The 20,670-nt window shown below is 43.3% G+C and overlaps 1 protein-coding gene across 1 annotated transcript in view; it reads right to left on the bottom strand.

The window, feature by feature from the left end:
• Positions 1-15,200, bottom strand: part of LOC130166701 (voltage-dependent T-type calcium channel subunit alpha-1H-like) — a 32,741-nt gene extending 17,541 nt beyond the window's left edge. The window contains exons 1-14 of the mRNA XM_056372416.1: positions 14,971-15,200; positions 14,392-14,525; positions 13,862-13,959; positions 12,518-12,677; positions 10,006-10,318; positions 9,797-9,889; positions 8,953-9,529; positions 6,452-6,828; positions 4,026-4,177; positions 3,301-3,486; positions 2,803-2,920; positions 2,168-2,323; positions 987-1,074; positions 220-410 (exon numbers count right to left, since the gene is read on the bottom strand). Of these exons, the coding sequence (XP_056228391.1) occupies positions 220-410; positions 987-1,074; positions 2,168-2,323; positions 2,803-2,920; positions 3,301-3,486; positions 4,026-4,177; positions 6,452-6,828; positions 8,953-9,529; positions 9,797-9,889; positions 10,006-10,318; positions 12,518-12,677; positions 13,862-13,959; positions 14,392-14,525; positions 14,971-15,009 (2,682 nt within the window). The 5' untranslated portion in view covers positions 15,010-15,200. The remainder of the gene's footprint in view (positions 1-219; positions 411-986; positions 1,075-2,167; positions 2,324-2,802; positions 2,921-3,300; positions 3,487-4,025; positions 4,178-6,451; positions 6,829-8,952; positions 9,530-9,796; positions 9,890-10,005; positions 10,319-12,517; positions 12,678-13,861; positions 13,960-14,391; positions 14,526-14,970) is intronic.
• Between the last annotated feature and the right edge of the window lie 5,470 nt (positions 15,201-20,670).

Consider the following 20,670-nt stretch of genomic DNA (forward strand, 5'->3'; position numbering starts at 1 on the left):
CTGTGTAGACATGGTGTTAGACATAATGACACACAGACCTGAGCCCTGAGGCAAAAGACCAAGATGCTACCTGATTAGATTGTAAACTATACACTGTAATTTGGAACTGGGCCGACTCTTGTGCTGGGTCAGATCTGGGTTATTAAGAGGGGACAGTGGACGGTGAGGACCTCTAGTACCAATGAAGAAGATACTAGGAAGCATGTGTCCAAGGCTCACCGGTGACCTCTGCTCCAGGCTGTTGACATCCATGGAAGCACCACTCGCCCGCCGCGATTGGCTGGAGTTTATGGTGGGTGTGGCTGCGGTGTGTGTGATGACCGGCAGAGGTGGAGGAGGAGGGAGGGGCATGGAGGCCTTTGGGTTCAGGAGACCATTGGGGCTCAGCATCATGGCCTGGATCTTGAGCTCTGTGCACGAACACACACACACACACACACACACAAGCACAAATATCTTTTGTTAACGGATAATTCCTCTTTGTTAAATGTTGGGATTAGTTTTAGTCATCATTTGTATCAGTGAACTACCACTGAGTACACAGAGGTCATGTCCACAGTAGTTTTTTGTTCTGGGGCCTGAAGTGCAGTTTATATTTCATAATCTAAGGATATGCAAACTAAAGGTTCAAAATTTGGATACAAATACTTTTCAGACTGTGTTGTTAAAAAGGACACTTTTTTTAACATGTATTTACATGAATAAATAGAACACATTAAAAATTAACAGAATTTATTTCTGGATTTCAGCGTGCTAACTTCAGTAGAAGAAAAGATGTGATAGAGACAAGAGTTAATATTGGTGTTGGTTTCCACCGCTGGAGACAGCTGTTGGTGAGTAAAGGACTGAAGTTTGACGCAGAATATTTCTTCTAGACCGTTAAGTAAACAGCTGTTAATACTAACGCTGGCTTTGTAACAATAGCAAAACTTACAAATAGCTCCTTTAAGGTGATTGTAGAAGAGTTTGTATTTCCATGTTTGTACCTGCAGCGTATAAATCTCTCAACTTCTCCTCGTCCTCGTAAGAGAGTGATTGTCTCTCGTCATCTGACTCAGATCTGTTGGCATCACCCTAAAAAAACACACACACACACACACACACACAGCACCGGCATCATCATCCTCCTCATCGTCATTATCACCATCTTCCTTTTGTTACTGTCTGTTGACTGTTGTAAAAGTGAAAAATATGAGCAAGTCGAGAGGGAAAGACTGAGAGACAAAGAGCGGAGGAGGCAGACGGGTGGAGGGGATCTCCAGTATTCTCTAGTTGAGTTATGTGCATGGCTTTGGCAGCGATCTCCTGTAGTCACGCCAATAAAGCTTTACTGAATTTAATTAAAATTCACGCCAGAAAGATGGAGGCAGACGGCTTTGGCAAAGGGTATCTGTGAGTGTGAGTGTGTGTGTGTGTGTGTGTGTGTGATAAAGAGAGAGAGAAAGAGAAAGAGAGAGAGAGAGAGAGAGAGACAGAGAGAAAAAAAGAGGAAGAGAGAGAGCAAGTGCTTTCTGATGCTGGAGATAAAAGATGAAAACTAAACAACAAAAGCTCACCAGCTGTGAATGGCAGGCGATATCAAACACATCCCTACCCTGGAGAGTGTGTGTGTGTGTGTGTTGTGTGTGTGTGTGTGTGTGTGTGTGGTGTGTGTGTGTGTGTGTGTGTGTGATAAAGAGAGAGAGAAAGAGAAAGAGAGAGAGAGAGAGAGAGAGAGAGAGACAGAGAGAAAAAAAGAGGAAGAGAGAGAGCAAGTGCTTTCTGATGCTGGAGATAAAAGATGAAAACTAAACAACAAAAGCTCACCAGCTGTGAATGGCAGGCGATATCAAACACATCCCTACCCTGGAGAGTGTGTGTGTGTGTGTGTGTGTGTGTGTGTGTGTGTGTGTGTGTGTGTGTGTGTGTTTGTGTTTGTCAGCGAGAAAGAAAGATAGTGAGAAAAGGGGGATGGAAAGGGAGATAGAGGAAGAGGGAATAACTGACAAAAAAGAGAAAAAAGAGCGATGCATAAAGAGAGGGAGAGGAGAAACCACACAGGCAGGATGGCGGAGATTATTCTCTTGTAGGCAGCTTTGGTATCATCAGCACGACAGAGCTCAATTAGTCTCATTCTCTATCTCTCGTTCTCTAAGCAGCTCAAGTAAAACTGCGTCTTTGCCCTTACTTCAGCTTGAAAGCCCTCGACCAAAATGGCAACTAGCAAGTTGAAGAGGACGTAGTTTCCAAAGGTCATGAGGGCAACGAAATAGAGGGCAGCCAACGGCGTCGTGGAGGCCATCCCGTTATAGAGCACCGCATTCCAGTCCTCCTGGGTGAGGATCTGCACATGGGGAGAGAGACGCTGGATCAGAAATGCAACCTATGCAGCTACTAGCTGTTCAGAGAGTAATAATGAGAATAATAGGAGCGGATTCTTCCTTTAATGTCTCATTGTCAGCTGAACAGTAACGATGCTCATCAGTGTTAAACGAGCTCCTGTGGAGTGTGTGTTTCAGTACCCTTCCTCACCCTCACTACATGTGAAGTGTATCTTATTTGCCCACTGGGAGAGTTTTTATATTTTGTTGAAAAATTGAGCGTGAGCGCTCCCAAACTGGAGCAAATGAAATAATAGAGAAGATTGTCAGTACTACTGCCAGCGACAGCAGCAGCTGCTGTTTGAATCTAATCGCAATTCATTTTAAAATCAAACTCAACAGTAATTCAACAACGGTGGGACAATCCTCTAAATTAAATATTCCTAATTTAATGTATTTGTGTGCTCGTGCGCATCTGCTTGTATTTGTGTGTTTGTCTAACCTGAAACACGGTGACAGTCGCCCACAGCAGAGAGTCAAAGTTTTTTCTGTCAGGTAAAGTGTCTCCGCTGTCTTGTCGCAAACCGAATTTGCAGCCAAACAGATGCATCCCCAAGATACTGCAACACACACACACACACACACACACACATACACACACACACACACACACACACACACACACACACACACACACACACACACACACACATACACACATACAAAACATTGAAAAAATACATTGCTTTCATTACATGGTAATTCAATATGGACACAATGCAACAAGATGCAGTAATGCTGCCCGTGTGAATAATTGTGTTTGTGTGAAAGGTGATGATACATGTGGTAATATGTCCTGTAACAGTGTAAGAAAAAGGTCAGTAGCGGTGATTATCATTTTTGTAGAGAATAATCAGTATAATTAAAGCTGAGAAAACATTTTGGCTTGTGAGTCTCAGCCTGCGGCGTTGCCCTTGGAGAGAGGCAGAATATACCGTACCTGAATATGAATATAAAGAGCATCAGCAGCATGCAGAACGTGGCCACATTGTCCATGGTCTTCATCAGCACCACCAGCTGCCTCCTCAGGGCAGGGAGGAACCGGACCAGCTTCAACACTCTCAGCAGACGGAAGGTACGCAGCACCGATAAGCCTCCCTCTGCCTCCCCCACAATCTCCCACACACTAAACACACACAGATGACAAGCAGATTATGAACAGAGAGTTAAATTCAAATGAAAAGAAACCAAGGGATCAATACCTACTTAACCTTAGCTGTAACTCTTTTTTTAAGTCAGCATTACTATCACCCTCAGACAGCTTGCTTAACAGCTGCTTAACTCTTTATTTTTCTTGCGACATGTGGCAACTGAAAAGAGGAATCGGGCCAATGCTGTTTACAACATACCAGCCAATAAAGAAGGTGAGAGCAGTATTCACTGGCACAGTAAACAAGCAGAGCCTTCAAGCACAGATACATAATTTAGCTTGTAGTACTACATAATGGAGTGAATACAGGCCCCCTGGACTAGAGTGCAACCACTTGGCTTCGATGCCAGAACCAGCATCACGGTGAGAGTCTGGAAGATGAGGCTGCGGTGCTGACTCGCGATGAGGATTTCCCAATGACAATGGGAATATGTAATAACAGAATTCCCATTTCGGGGTAAACATACAGACAAAGCCCCCTCCCTCCCTCCCTCCTTCCCTCCTCAGATCCCCACCTGATGATGACAATGACGCTGTCAAAGCCGTTGTAAGGGTTCTTGATGTAGCCAAAGAGCCCGAGAGCCAGGAGCTTCAGCAGCATTTCGAGGCTGAAGAGACTTGTGAACACCATGTTACTGATCTCCAAAATATCTGTCAGCTCCTGCGGCTGAAGAGGTGCAGTGTTTGTGGAGAGAAAAGAGGGAAAGATTGATGTACAGAGACAGACAGGCACAGAGGAAAAATGAACAAATAAACAGAGACAGACAGACTGACAGTGTGGAGCGCTGTAAACTCAGCATGTCAGGAATTTATAAAATGCAAGTCGAGGCTACAGTGTGGGTCTTTGTGGACAAAGTCTTCAATATACACAGAGAAGCTGCCGCAGAATTTGAATGAAGGTATGTTTTTACTCACAATTTTGTTCAGTAGAACAAATGAATGCACGTTTATTACTGGCATTATTGATACCGTCTAAATCTTCCCAAACTGAGGGGAAAGCCTCTCCTGAGGCATTGCAGGGGGAACAATCATGACTCAAAGGAAAATGGCAGAGTTAAGAGAGGTCTGTAAAATATAAGGCTGCAGTCAGGTTATGTGCCAAAATCTTTCTTGGCTGGATGCTGTCGCCGTGAGGTTGTCAGGCAACCAGCGGAAACTCCAGGAGATTACAGCTCCAAGCCAAGAAATTGTCCAGCACATAACCCCCCCTATAAAACGGCTATGTGTCGTTTGCACAGTTTAAACAAATGAGATATAATAAGGGTTTTCATGAAGGTCACAAGGCTCTCATGTTAGAAGGAATGTAAGGATGATGTGAGCAGACGGCCGAGAGTCTAGTAAATGTCTCGGCCAAACTACGTTAAGACGAGGATAGTTTACAGTATCCATACATGGAGACACCAAGAAGACAAATGCAGGAACAGCTAATGTTGTCACTGTATATGAGGCAGCTCCATCCTATGTCAAATTATCATTCTCTGTTACTGATTCTGTCTCCGGAGCGAATGAACCGAGCTCGTCATTAAACTTTGATTCTTTGTGGCCATCTGACTCATCCCTATATTCAACAATTACACACTGTTTAACACAATGGATTTTCACATGCTGTGGGTGATGTTGACTGCTTTTTTATGCAGCACTGCCTCGTTCAAAACCCCAATAACATTTTCTGTTATAGAAGTTTCAGAGTTTCATTAGAGGTCTGTGTAGGAAAACATCCCGTACATTTCTTTGTTTGTGAATGATTTGTTAGCAAACAAAATGCATATATTTGTTCCTTTGTATCCCACGTATAATAACATACATGAGATTAAATATTTCCTTGTTTGGTGTTTTAACAAATCTTGCTAATAATTGTTAATAATAATAACTATTGTCTGAGTAACCAAAGTCTAATTTAGCCTACGCCGCTGTGCCGTAGCGCTGCTGTCGAACAAAAACTATGGTTTTAAAAACACATGAAGTACCGGTATGATGGCAGCAGGTGACATTTCTTTCAGAGCACAGCAGCCGTGGTTTATTCCTCTCAGCTTGTAAACTAGCAGAGCTGCGTAAAAAAGGAAGAGTCTCTGAGCATGCCCAGTGACATCTGCCTGACACAGCTGCTCTCAATGTGTATATGAGGCAGAGCTGCTCTCCAGAGATCAAACACAAGTCTCTGAGGTGTTTCACACTAAATTACACTGGTCACGTTCACTGAAATGATGGAAACTGAAACTGAAACTGTTTGGTTCTTATTTGTGTTTAAATGTTTTGCAGATGGCGACGCACTTCTGTGGCACAGGGGGGAAAAAAAGCTTTATCAGGCTTTGGCTGCACATTCATATGATATTATATTCATTCATATATCTTCATTGTTGATTTTGGTCTCTTTGGGGGATTTGTCGATACTTAAAAAAAGGCTAAAATAGGGCCGGCCTTATCCTTTAACATTAGTCATTGAAGAAGTTAAGGCCGTCCAGGTCTGTCGTATTGTTCAGGAAATGGGCCAAATGCAATCTCCCCTCATCTCCCACCCACAGTCTATCCTCGCCTTTCAGCCAATCACGTCAGATCTGTCCTCCTCCTCCTCCTCATGCCTTCATTCGCTCTCTCTCGCTCGCTCGCTCGCTCCTCTCACTCTGCCCCGTCTCTACACCGCTCATTCTCTCCCCTGTCCCAGGGTCATGCTTTAATTAACACTTCAGGTCTTATGACTTTCTCCATCTCCTGATACATGCATGCACACACCTACACACATATACACACACACACATACACACACACACACACACACACACACTGTGATCCCATATGCTTTTGCTGTAAGTGTTGATTGGGGGGTAAGTTTATTGACTCCACCACACACAGTGATTAGCACATCCATTTTCATTCAAACCGTAGTCACATCCAATCTGCACGAGGCACACACATGCCAACACACACACGCACACCAACATACCTGTTCGTGGTACTCTATGCCCATTGACAGTGTGTTAATAAGGATGGCAATCATGATTCCCCTGTTGAAGTATCTGCTGCCAACAATGAGCTCGAGTTTAGTTCGGAGACCCGCCCAGCAGCGCTGGAACAGCCTTTTCTTTGGCTCAGACACCTGTGCATCACCGCGGCAGGGACTGCTACAGTGGCATGGGCTGTTACTATGACACGGGCTGTTGCCATGGCATGAGTTGCTGTACCCAAGCTGCTGGTCTTCAGGCAGCTCATTAACATTTTCGTTGTCCCTAAGTTGGTTGTAGTAGATGCAGTAGGGGCATACTGAGGACTCTCCTGGGACTTCGCCCGGCAACAGTAACGCAGGATGCCCGCTGCACCCACCTGCACAGACACAGGGAGGAGCTGATATAGACATGGGCCACACAAATCACGCATGCACAAGGGCAAAGCAGATAGTTGATTTGTTATGTTGTAGTTATGGAAACATTCTGTCATTCAATATACTCTCTGCTCAGTACAGGAGAGCACCTTCATTTCATTTCTGGGAGACGAAAATTCAATAACATGGAAGCTACTGTGCAGTTGGGATGCTTTTGTGCAGAGGGGGGAGTTCTTTTATTAGAACAGGGATGTGTGTGTGTGTGTGTGTGTGTGTGTGTGTGTGTTTCTGTGTGCGTGTGTGTGTGTGTGTTGGGGCAGGAAGGGGTGTGGAGTGAAGTGGGAGTAAGATTTCAGTGGAATTCATTAGCAAGCAGCTCGGGAGGAATGCTCCAATGACATAACAACAAACACTAATCTAGCACGAGCAGTTCACTTGTCATCACAATTACAACAAATTCATGTTTCACTGGAGACTGATATAGTAAATCCAATCTAGTCGTTCTGTGGTGTGTGTCTATAGATAATGTGGGCTGCAAGGGAACTTTGAGCAGGCAGGCTGGCTGAAGATGACTCTCCACTACATACACACAAAATGATCTGATCAAGAGCTGTGATTTTCAGCCATTCTGGCCCACGGCCCCCAGTGAAGGTAACTACACACTGAATCATTTCTCTACGTTTTTTTGTGCATGGAAAATGTCGCAGCAACAATTGGAATTAATTACTGAATTGTATTAAAATTGTATGTGTATTTTCTGCGTTACTTTATGTTCCACATCAAGGTCAGTTGACTCAGCGTGGAGAGTACTGCTGAGCCTGTGAAAACAGACTGGAGGCGTTTTGTCGAGTCTGAGATGTCGATCACGAAGTCATCAGGGGTATTTTGGCTTTGGGAGTTTGGAGGATGCGTTGTGTTTTTGGAGCGTGACCTGTACTAGGAATTACAAGTCAGAATATCTTGGCTTCTGTTGCTTTGATTTTAACATCACTTTTTTTGTTTTTTATCTTTAAGTGAGAGTTGTATGAGTTTTATAGAGTGACCTTACAAACCCCTGACATCTGGGAAAGCAACTTCTTAAAATCTTGAAGGATCCAGTGGGAGCCATCAAAGAAGGTGTATAGTTTAACCAGAGTAACTCAACATTGTTTCTGGCAAAGACTTGCTGCTCTTTCAAATGTATTTTGATAATGCTTTAAGCTCCTCCTCGTGTGGCAGCTATGCCTCAACGCCACATGTAATGCAAAAAAAAAAAATGCTTCATAAACATCTTCAACATCTTGCTGCAAGTCATTTTTATTCATATTTACATCCTACCTCTCTCTCAGATCACACAGACGAAGAAATCTGGACCAAAACGTTCAGTCTAAGAGAAATGTTTTAGCTCAACTGTCTGGACACACTTCAACCTTTAGGCTTGAATAATGACTGTTATTTCAGAACTGTGCTCTAATTTGAAAGATTTTTATTTTGAACTATGGTGTTATGAAGTATGGCAACATTTGGTTGATCTTTGCATAATTGTTTATGGAGTCTGCAGCTGTCCTGCCCTTCTCTTGGTTTAATACTTGCATCCCCTATTCTCCATCCTTGTAGTCCACACATGCCATGGAACTACAATAACCTTGCATGTGAGCTTGTGTGAGGGACACGCAGATGTGTTGCCTTGGGGATAATTACCTAGATGTATAAATCATACCACAGTGTCCTTGCACTTTGTTTGCTTTGAATGTCTGGTGAAGGTCTATGACTGAAAGCTCGTGAAGGGATTAAAAAAAAAAAACGGTGCAGACTCTAGCGTGCAGAGGTTGCTGTTTTTTATATAACGGTTTAGCACCAAAAGCAAAATTAAATTCACCTCCACTGTGTCAACGGTGGCAAAAGTTTCACCATCTGATATTTCAGAAATCGCCAAATACATCTGAAAAGGTCTAAATACTACAGAATTGATTGGGAAAATATGTTCGTTTTGTAATCTGGGTGAACTGACTAACTAACACAGACGCACATTTAAGTTTTTTTCCATGAAAAGAAACATCACTGCTAACGTTCTTCTCTCTCCCCGGGTTGTGAATTTTGATGTTGAGAGGTCACACAGAAACACACACACACCCATTCATTCTCACCGTGCTCCAGCACCAGCTGCGGCAGTCTGTTGACGGTCTCCGTGGCAGCCAGCCTCTTCTGGTCCCGGCCTTTAGCATCCAGGTGGCTGAAGAGGGGCGATATGAAGGGATAGTTATAAACGTTCCCTCCGTTACTGACAGCAGGTTCAGGCTGAGGCTGATGATGCTGATGGTGATTCTGGTGATGATGATAGAGTTGCTGAAGGTGTGACAGGTCGTTGGGGGCGTGGCCTGAGTGCCGGTGGGCGAGTCCATTCATCTCCCCGACTCCGCTCCCTCTGGCAGATCCACCGCCTCTGTCTCTCTGGCACACGCACACGCAGTGAAGGTGTGGGCGTGTCTGAGCATAGTAGCGGGACAGTCGTCGCCATGCCTTGCGGCCCAGGTGCGCCAGGTAGCGGATGATCTCCTCGTAGCAGCTTCCCGGTTGGCTGTCACTGGCCAGCGTGGAAGCTGATTGGTGGAGCTGACGGGCGCGCTGCTCCGATTTCATTAAGGCGTGTTCCCTCTGCTTAGTTTCAGAAAACTGGGTTGCTATGACGACCAGGCACAGGTTGATCATGAAGAAGGAGCCCACCTAGTAACAACACACACACACACACACACACACAAAAAGTTAAACTTGCTTAACAGCTAGTGTGTGTGTGTGTGTGTATGTGTGAACTCAATATTCATTTATTAGTGCCAAATCAAAACAGAAGTTATCTCAGGGCATTTTTCATATAGTGCACGTCTAGACTCTTTATAATATTGATTACAGAGACCCAATAAATCCCACCATGAGCAAGCACAGTGTGTGTGTGTGTGTGTGTGTGTGTGTGTGTGTGTGTGTGTGTGCACTTACTATAATGAGGAAAATGAAGTATATGAAGTTGTAGAAGGAATGTGCATCCATGACATAGTACATGATGTCTACCCAGCCTTCCAGAGTAATTACCTGGATGAAAACACACACACAAACCAATAGTAATAACAGTAATGTGCGGTGTGTAGTGTGCATATCATTCATTGACTATGAATGTATCCCTGTATTTAAATCCTTCAAACATTTACCTGAAAAATGGCAATCCATGCGTATCCAATGTTATCAAAGTTAATAGCCCCTTTGTGTGGGTTTATTTCTCCAGCTCGACACTCGTTGTAATACTGATACCAGTTCACACAGGAGACCTCTTCTTCTACTCTAAGTCCCATCTCTGGACGGGCCTCCTCAGCACCCAGGAGACAGAAAGTCCCGCCTACACGGCGGCGAGGCACATCAGAGCACCGCAGCATCCCATTTTCTCTTTCTGTCGAGCAGATGAAGGGGTGGTCATCGGTGCCGTCTGGCCGATAGTAGCCACTCAGGAAGGAAATGTTGTATCTCCTGGAGCAGGAAGGTAGAAGGTCAAGTCTAGTCAAGTCCGTTTTTATTTGTATAGTGCCAATTCACGACAGAAGGTATCTGAAGGCACTTTTCAAATAGAGCAGGTCTAGACTTTTCTCTTTATAACATTATTTACAGAGACCCAACAATTCCCACCAAGAGCGGGCACTTGGCGACAGTCGCAAGGAACAACTTCCTTTTAAGAGGCAGAAAACTCGAGGTAAATGAAAAAATTATTTCATGTCATTTATTACGCATGTATAATAATTGTTAACTACTATACAGTAATTTAATCAAAATAGGGCCCAAACCAACGAAGCTTTCCAACTTCTCTTTCCTGTATGTGGCCTTTCAGTCCTTATGGGGATGTAAATCTTTAGAAATGGCTAACATGGCTAGTTTTAGGCAGTCATTACTCAAACAGAAGTAAATTTGCTGGGGACTACTTTTAGCTGTAGATGAATAGATATTTAGTCTACTTGTGGGAATCTATGCAAGACAAAATAAACGACAGTGCCCATGTTCATTTAAATGAAGGAACAAGTCACCCAGTTCAACTGTGCAGCTCACTAATGGCTTTTTAATACTTTTTAGACAACAATGGATCACTGCGGGACAGAGGAATGAGTTATATCCGGATTTGACCACACAAATAATACTTGGGAGATCAGTTATTCAGTTCATTGTTGGTTCTCTTAATGGGAATACCTAAGATACTGCCAGCTGCCTTGAACTGCCAAAACAAGAAATGGCCCTTAAATTCAAACAATGAGTTTCTGGAGAAATACAGGTAACGTAGAAACGGTTTTCAGGAGGATAAATCATCTTATCGACTTGCTCTTTGTAGAAAAGGTCTGTTTTCTGGAAACACAAAAAGACAGTAAGAAATTCACAAGGGTGCTAAAGGACGAAATGTGGAAACAGAGAGAGAAATACAGATGAAGGGGGGAAAAAAAGAACAGAGAGTAGGAGGGTGCAGTGGAGAGATAAGCAATCAATCATCTGTGGTGTAGAGAAGGGTCACAGAGGAGCAGCGCTCTCACTTCTTATTAGGAAAGGTCATTTTGTTGTTTATGAAGCAGGAAAAAATTCAAATCGCTAGCTGAAAATGAAATCTATAAGCAGGATTAGTTTTGAGTGAAAATATATAGGTGTGAATAAAGCAAGATAACAATGTGATATTGCCTTTCCTTAAACGGGTGTAATATGTTTAAGATGCAACCACAGACCCCCGCACCAGTGGTACAATTAACAGAATAATAACAGTTCTTGCTGTTCAAGGCCGTTCATCACTTTTAGTCAGTACTGATGCTTCTGTTTTTCTTCTGTTGCAGTCATAATAAACTGAACCGCTCTCATCTCAGACAATCACTGACTAGCAACTGAATAGTAGCTTCTACTCAATCGCTCACAAGTTTTACTTACCAGTTCAACTATGTTATTATTTATTTATTATATTATATCATATTTTATTTTGTATATTTTATTATATTTTACTCAATGTACCAAATTTAATCTAGTTTTCCCTATGTATCATTGTTTTGGTGCTATATAAATAATGTTTATCATTATTATTATTATTGGTAGTAGTAGTAAAAAGTATTTAGTTACAGCAGTAACAGTGCAGTACTAACGCACAGTGCGTTCATTATCAAACAATCAATTGCCTGTATCTGACCCCCACCTCCTCCTCTCCACATATGAACACTGTCAGTGATTATTATCTGAGCAAGATGGTCGACGAGCTGATGCTGGGTCAGGAGGTGTGCATGATGTTAGGTGTGATATTATGGGATTGTGCTTGCGAACATGTGAGCAGGAGCAGGAGTGAGAGTGATGGTGTAAGAGCGACAGTGAGACAGTGATCAAGCATGACACGAAGGATCGTGTGGGGAGAGGAAAGCAGTGGCACAGAAACTCTGAAGGTGTGTTTTGAAGCAGCCACTGAGAGTCCGCGAATACCAACACACAGTGTTCACGTAGCTTTCCTACTCCCTTGATTCGTGATCTCTAATGCTGGAGGGTCCAGCAGGAAACACAACTGATTAAAGCTCAAATAAGATCAGCCATTCACTGATATTGATCCCCTATTAGAAATAATAGGTGAAAGTTTGTGTGCAAACTTTTGACATGGGGTTCAGAGTAATGAGGCCAGCGCACTGCTCGTTGTAACATTTGCCAGTTACTATAGTAACTCACATCTTGACATCCTCTCCCATGAAACAGCGGTTCCTCAGTAGCCCCGCCCACAGCTGCACGCCAACGATGCCGAAGATGAAGAAGACAAAGAAGCACAGTGCCAGCACGTTGCCCAGCATGGGAAGTGTGTCCAGGAGCAGGGTCACCAGGATACGCATACCTACCAACACACACAAACACACACACACACACACACGCACACATACAGCATAAACACCAAGACCGGACACTCAAACAAGCAAAGAGCTGCATGTAACTAAGGCTGAAATTTAGTAAAATGTCAGTCACAGGTAGACAGGAGAAATCCCTACACAGAACAGAACAAACCAGTGCAATTAACTGAACGGCCAATAATTTGAGTTCAAACACTGATTATTAGCCTCCACTCCACTCTGCTGAGGAGCAAGAGACATAAGATCTTCCTCCCTAGACTTTTGGCTACTTCAAACCACGCTCTCCAATTTTACAAGAGCTCAGTGTGAGTTGTGCCAAGGTCAAGAAATGTAGTTAAAAAAAGAAAGAAAGAAAGTTGGCTGGCCAGTTTGTGCACTGAGCTGTTAAGAACAACACAAGCATCACAATGATTTCAAAGACTTTGTTCATTGTGTCCTGATTTGTTTACATGTGTCCATTATAAATGGACTGCAGCTGTTAATAGCTGCGCAGCTTGGGAAGTTAAAGAAATGAAGTGGAATTTACAGTGCGGTCAGAGAGTACAAGGACAGTTTTCACCATCTCAGCTGTGATTAATGCGGTTGCTGACTTTCAGCTGAGGGTGTTTCCAAATCAGATGCACAGTGCAGGAACTTTTTGTTTTCTTTTTATGCATGGTCCACCTATCATAGAAGGCAGGAAGTTGGTTGGACAAGTTAACACACACTTAAATAAGTAATCATAAGTAATCAAATTTAATATTTTGATCAGTCGGTGGCTTTCTAGAGTTCTACAACCCACAGACTTTGGTGTCTTTCCTGCTGATGTTCTGCCAGGCCTGTAGCGCAGCCATCTTCACTTTGAAATCATTTCAGGGGCTCCATGCCTTCAATCTGGTCCTCAGCAAATTGATCACATTATACAGTTTGACCATTCAAATCTTGATTCTCTCTTTACAATCTCTGACCTGCTGCATTGTCCTAAAGTCAGGAGAGTCTTATACTGTTCACCCAATACACTTTAAAACTATTTAAAAGTTAAAGTTTAAACTCAGCACTTTAACCTCGCAGTCAGTGTTTTATTTAAAATCCAATGTGCCGCAGAACAGAGCCCAATCAATGAAAGACAATAAAAAACTACTAATATTTTCTGAGTGCAATGTGCGCTGGAGGAACGAGGAGAGAAACTCACTGGGAACTCTGTTGATGGCTCGCAGTGGGCGGAGAACCCGCACAGTCCGGATAGCTGATAGGCTGACGTTGTGTCCATCAAGGGAGTACTCCAGCATTCTGTGAACAGGGAAAGCCACTGCTGTGTCATAGGCATCCTGATGAGCCTGACCTTGGCAAATCCTGAAAGCCTACAGGGAATCCACCAAAACGCAGTGCACTGTCTCTGGGATACATAGCCTTTTAACTACCAATCACTGCGGTCTCTGTCTCTCAGGACCGAATGATGCGATTGTCATTCTGCGGAGCCGTCACACACACACACACGCACAGACACACACATGCACACACACACACACGCACACACACACACACTTCCGTTGGTAGGCCTAAGCACGCGCACACACACGCTTGACATTTAACTGGCATTAAACAAGTGTCTAAGCTTTACACAAAACACACACACATACACACACACTTTTGGCTCATATTTAATGTCAGATGCGCGTGTGTCCGTGTGCATGCGGGTGGATGCGTCTGTCAAACACTCACCCCACTATAACAATGAAGAAGTCCAGTCTGTTCCACGTGTCGCCTAGGTAACCACTCTGACCTATGACCCCAAGAGCCACCATCTTCACCACCATTTCCCCGGCAAAAAACACAAAGATCCCATCATCCAGAGCCTGTACACACACACACACACACACACACACGCACACAGGCACAGGCGCATGCACACACACACACACACACACACACACACACACACACACACACACACACACACACACACAAACCCAGAGGATTAGTGTAAACTGATTAAGTGGGAAAAAAATTGAAGCAAAAACTTTCAGACCCTTGATAATAAAGTCTCACAGCTGAACATAATTAGTTTGTAATTTCAGATCGTGTGTGTGTGTGTGTGTGTGTGTGTGTGTGTGTGTGTGTGTGTGTGTGTGTACATGTCTTTCTATGGTTGTGTGGGCAAATTTTATTTCAAAATGGTTTTAGGGTTAAGGTTAGAATCAGGTGAGGGGCCTCACAACCACAGAAAGACAAGTGTGTGTGTGTGTGTGTGTGTGTGTGTGTGTGTGTGTGTGTGTGTGTGTGTGTGTGTGCATGCTTTACCTGCAGGAAGAAGGGGGTGTGGTCACACGGCTGGAACATCCCTAGAGTCACACAGTTCAGCAGGATGGCCAAAATGCTCACACGCTCAAACCATGTGGGACGAAGTTAAGGCTCAACACCACGGTGAACATTGATTACAGTGATAACATAGAATATTTACACATTTCACAAAGCTGTGCTTGTGAATTCAGCTCATTAGTTTGATTGACAGGCGTCTCAGTCAATCACAACAAACCAGTTGGATCACTCGCTTCACTTCCACTTACTCCTCTTTCCCCAAAGTCAGATTTTCTGGTTCTAAAATTCATCCAGATATTGGTTACACACTGCTAACACATCTGTCCAAAATCTCCCATTGAGACATGGAGACGTCGAGGGCCATAGCTTATAATTCACATCATTTTCACCCTCATCAAGCCGTTCAGTGACCCCCCCCCCCCCCCCCCCCTTCGGTGCTGTGTGTGCAATCATCTGCATTCATTATGTGTCTCCACTCATTTATTCTGTTTTTTTCCCTCAATTTGTGACCTGTCTGTATCTAGTCGATGGTAATGTCTGTAGTAACCCCGAGGAAACCCTGAAGAAGTAGAGTTTTAAGGTCGAGCTATGTTGGTCTTGCAGCATATAAAACATTCACAGACTTAATTTACAAAATATCTCACAAAAAATTTGAAATTCTGTGCCTCACAGCTTAAAGAGAAAAATCTAATTTATAAGCACAGACCTGAAAGTACTAACTTAAAAAAACAAAAAGAAAACAACTTCTGTGAGGGTAGGATTTTGCGATAATAAGCTTATATAATATCAACCTTCATCTACAAGCACAACCTCTGATGACGTCTAATTTGACTGTTTAATATTCACAACTACAAAAGCATGAAAGCTACCATGAAACAGTCGATGGGACATTTGAAGTCACTTTACATTACATTTACATTTACTCATTTGGTGGATGCTTTTATCCAAAGCGACTTACAAGAGAGGGACAACAGTAAAGCCTCAGTACTAAGTGCTAAATCTGTCCAGGAAGACAAAGTGCAAGGAGATCAGGTAAAGAAGTGCACAGTAGCACGAGCGTGAGTTGGGCCATGTCAGTGTGTTTGGAGAGGAGTTGCTCTCAGAAGAGATTGTTGAAGACAGACAGGAACGCCCCTGGTGTGACAGCATTCGGTAGCTCCTCCCACCATCAGGGAACCACAAATGAGAACCGTCTGAACTGCGATGGCCTTGTGCGTTGGGATGGCAATGCCAGACAATGTTCCTCGGAGGAACGCAGAGGCCAAGAAGTTTAAGCGTAAAGCTGTGTGTGCGTATGGTGTGTGTTTGTTGCATTTGTGTTGTTTGTTAGCTGTCAGAATGGGAGAAGGAGCACGGCTCAGAAGTGAAAAGCAGAGAGGTTTAAAAGAGACAATAGTCTGAAGTAGTAAAGTTAAAGGAAATATTGCATTGGATTCGAACAAACACACACACATAATCACACAAACACACACACACACACACACACACACACACACACTTGAGTACAAATGTGAAAACTGCTGAATGGATGACAGGAATGTATTCAAGAGCCAAGGACGCATACATAACAAAGCCTGGAGCATACATATGGACATATACACATGTGCAAACGCACACACACACACACTCTCACACACACACACACACACACACACAATCACACAGAGAGTCCCCTTCCTGGACACTTTGCTCTCGAGAGGGCAGAAAAATTAATGAGAGTACAATCCTTTATCACCCTTGAGACAGAGAGAGAGAGAGAGGAGCGAATGAGAGAGAGAGAGGGTAATCCAGTGTCCTCCCTTTGCTGTGGTTGCCATGGGAACCCCGATCTCACCGTGGGAACTGACTTCTGAGTTTCACAATCCGCTTGCATCCTGTCTGGACTGGAACACAACACAATTAATACAAACACACACGCACACACAAAAGAAGAAGACGTCCTTCAGCACAACTCCTGCTGATGCACTCTTCATCTCCTCAAAGCTGAGGAGGGTTGTTTTAATGCTGGTCCATCTGTATAAGTTACAGCAGCTTAAATAACCCGGTGTGTCCATAAAACACACACTCACACACACACGAAGACGCGCGCACGCATAGTTAAACAAGGGACAGGGGTAGGGTCAAGGTATGAGTGATGGATGAGATGGTAGTATTTCCACGGTTGGCCCATCATTCAACATCGGCAATGAAACACAGAGGGAACGTCCTCTCCTCTTTTTTACTCTCTCCGCTGCTTTTCCTTTATCTCCTCTCACACTCAACCTTTCCCTCTATCATCTCTCATTTTCCTCTACAGCCTTTTTCCCCTCTCTTTGGCCCAATTATTTTTCTCTTTGCTCTGCTCCTCCTGCACTCTGCCTTTCCCTCTTCCTTTATATAGTGCGGTATAATTTCCTATCTTCATTCCATATAATTTCTCGCGTTTTTCTCTTTTGCCTCTCTCATGCACTCCCGTGCACATGTACGCTCTCCTTTCTCTCGCTTTTGCCGGGTGCCCTCCCCTTCCTTCCATCTCCACATATGCCTGCCCTTGGGTAGAGCTTCAGTGTCTCTGTCAGAAACCTGAGTCTCAGCCAACAGATAAACTACAACTACACTTAATAATTAACATCGTCGGAGAGATGGAGAAGCAGGGAGACAGACAAGGTGAGAGATGGAGATAGATAGTGATACGGCGAGCGAGAGGTGAAGGAGAAAAAAAAAAAAAGAGGACAAGAAAGAGGGACAATTAGAGATGCGGGGAAGAAAAACGCCTGAGAAAAAAAAAGCACAGCCCAACAGCGAGATGAGAGAGGTTAAGACCCTCACGAGTCAAGCTTTTAAGTGTAAACAACAGCAACTGTTACGTGGCCTCCACGCTTTGCCATCTCTCCCTAATTGCCTCCACGTTCTTCCTCCTTCTCCAAGAACCACCCCACACACCACCCCACACACCCCCCCCACCCTCCACCTCTTCCTCCTAGTCTCCCGTGCTCTCCCTCTCTCTCCAACTATCTCTCTCCTAGAGTGCCAACACAGGTAATAAAGGTCAGGCAGACATTATAAATCAAATCAGATCACATCTCCCTGATCTTTCTGTCATCATCCTCCACCCTTGGCTGGGATACACATGCTAAGGCCGGCGTGCCGAAACATTTTCATATGAAACGTTTATTAACTTAAAAGGATCCTCCGTAGGGACACACGGGCCGTCTGGATACACACGGGATATGGCCAATTTTTTTTTCTCTTTATGCTTGATAAGGTTTTAGATTTTCCAGTGTGATACTTCCCTTTATAAAAGATTATAAGATGTAAATTATAGCTTTAAATATCAGTCATAAGCCATTAAGAAGAACAACCTCTGGGCTGCCAGGTTGTAAAAATCTATTTGGCTGATGTATAGTCTCCTTGCTTTCTACCTATCTCTTAAGCTCATCAGGAAGACCTCTCCAGTGGACCATTTAACCACTTAAGTTCTGGAAAAGCTCTGCATGTAATGTGGACAAAAGCTATTTATTACCAGCTTATTAGTAATTACTTACTGCAGACATGATGGATTATGGCTTATTACAAAGTGAGAAACCCTTGAGTCCTTATTAAAGACTTCTGAACTAAAAGATGGTATATTTTCATTAGCCTTGCTAGAAGCTTTATGGATAGAAATATCAGTTGGCCTGTTAGTCGGTTCACCACTTTGACCCAGACTGAAATAGCTCAACAACTGTTGGATGGAGTGACATGACATTTGGTACAGACATCCACGTTCCCCAGAGGATGAATCCTAATGACTTTGGTCATCCTCTAACTTTTTCTCTGCCGCCACCATGAGGATCGCATTCATAGTATAGTGCAGTTGAGTGAAAAATATGAACATCTATGGGATTGCCTTATAGTCAATGTGTTTCATGTCATGTCCCTCTCTCCTCTATACTGTCCTATCCAATGAAAGCAAAAAAGAGTATCAACAACTGTTTGTGAACTGCCATGAAATTAGGCTTGGACGATATCCAAAAAGGAATATTTCGATAGTCTAGCCCAAATATCGTGATATAAGATATTATTGCACTGAGTTTTGTTTTTAATAATATAATTATATTATTGTATTTTATGTTTCAAGTGTTTGTTTTATAATATAGAATTACAGTGATACTGCCACTTTAACCGCAGTTCAAAGTTTTAGTGTCTTTGGGGGAATAAAACAAATAAAACAACTCTCAGTCAGTTGTTAAAAGGTTTATATGGAAAATGATGATTTAATTGATAATTGATTTTCAATAAAGGGAAAACCAATGGACTCATGGGTTTCACACATGAACTTCATGGATGTTATTAATTTTCTGGTTGCTTTTATTTTTTGTTACTTTTCTATGATTGCAGAGCTAAAAAGGTTATTAGAGAATAATCAACTATGACTGTCATGACACATGACAAGTGCAGTTGTTAATCTTACTAAGTTACTGATAAAGTGTAGTTCCCTTGTCACTTTGTCACTAAGCCAAGTCAAGTCTGCAGTTTTTGTATCAGTACGTCATTAACAGTCCTCCAGATGAATGAAAGGGTTACCTTAAAAAAAGCAAAGCCAGTGTTCTTCTAGAGGAGGCTCAAAACCAGCCAATGGGATTGTTCACAACCGGGCAAAGCCATTTTTATTAATGACATATAACTGATCTATAATGCATTGGTAAATGATTTATTAACCAATAATAAAGCCAGTAGTTACAGCTTAAAAGGTGCCTTAGTAGAAAGTGGTATTGATGTAAAAAACATGTGGTTTCGGTGGGACTACTTATTGAGTGTGTATGAATGAGCAACCTGCTAGTTTCCTCATGCTCTTTGCTGCTTGGCCCCACACTTTCACTTTGGAATCCACACACACAGACTTGATTAAACATAACCTAGTTAAGCTTCAGTGTGCGTGTGTGTGTGTGTGTGTGTGTGTGTGTGTGTGTGTGTGTGTGTGTGTGTGTGTGTGTGTGCGTGTGTAAGCACCAGAGAGAGGGAGAGAGAGTGTCTGAAATGAAGGTGGGCCAAGTTAAGTTACTGTCAAGTTGTCGACTCCTCTGGCTCCACCCCCTGAGAGTGTGACAGCTGGTAGCCATGGAAACACTTGCTGGAACCATGTTAATTGGCTGAAATGATTTTGACAGCTCATCCTGCTTTGAGTAAGACCTCCACCTATCCATCGTTGTCCCCCACCCCCCTACATTCACGCACACGTACTTTCACAGACACACACACACACACACACACATACACACACCTCAACCCAATTAAGAGGCAGTTTAGGGAAAAGGAAAAGGGAGAGCGATAAGTAGGAGGGGGTCGGATTGATATTGAGTAAAGAGGGATGAGAGAAAGAGGGAGAGAGAGGAAGAGCAGAAGAAGAAAGGCAGCCAGAGAAAGGTACTTGTATAGGAGTGACAGAATCAGCTTTTCTCATCTTTAAACAAAAGGAAACGCTCTGAATGTTTCATGCACTGCTGAATAAGTTATGTCCTGTGTGTGTGTGTGTGTGTGTGTGTGTGTGTGTGTGTGTGTGTGTGTGTGTGTGTGTGTGTGTGTGGGGTGAAGCTATGTGTGTGCACACCTCTCCACATGTGAGCGCGTGTTTTGTTGTGTGTGTGTCATATGTTACATTAAAGGAGCAGTGATGACTGCCACATGGGAAGCTCAGCACTTCACAAAGTAGGCACCCTATTC

Source organism: Seriola aureovittata, chromosome 3 (assembly GCF_021018895.1).
Source record: "Seriola aureovittata isolate HTS-2021-v1 ecotype China chromosome 3, ASM2101889v1, whole genome shotgun sequence".
Taxonomy (NCBI): domain Eukaryota; kingdom Metazoa; phylum Chordata; class Actinopteri; order Carangiformes; family Carangidae; genus Seriola; species Seriola aureovittata.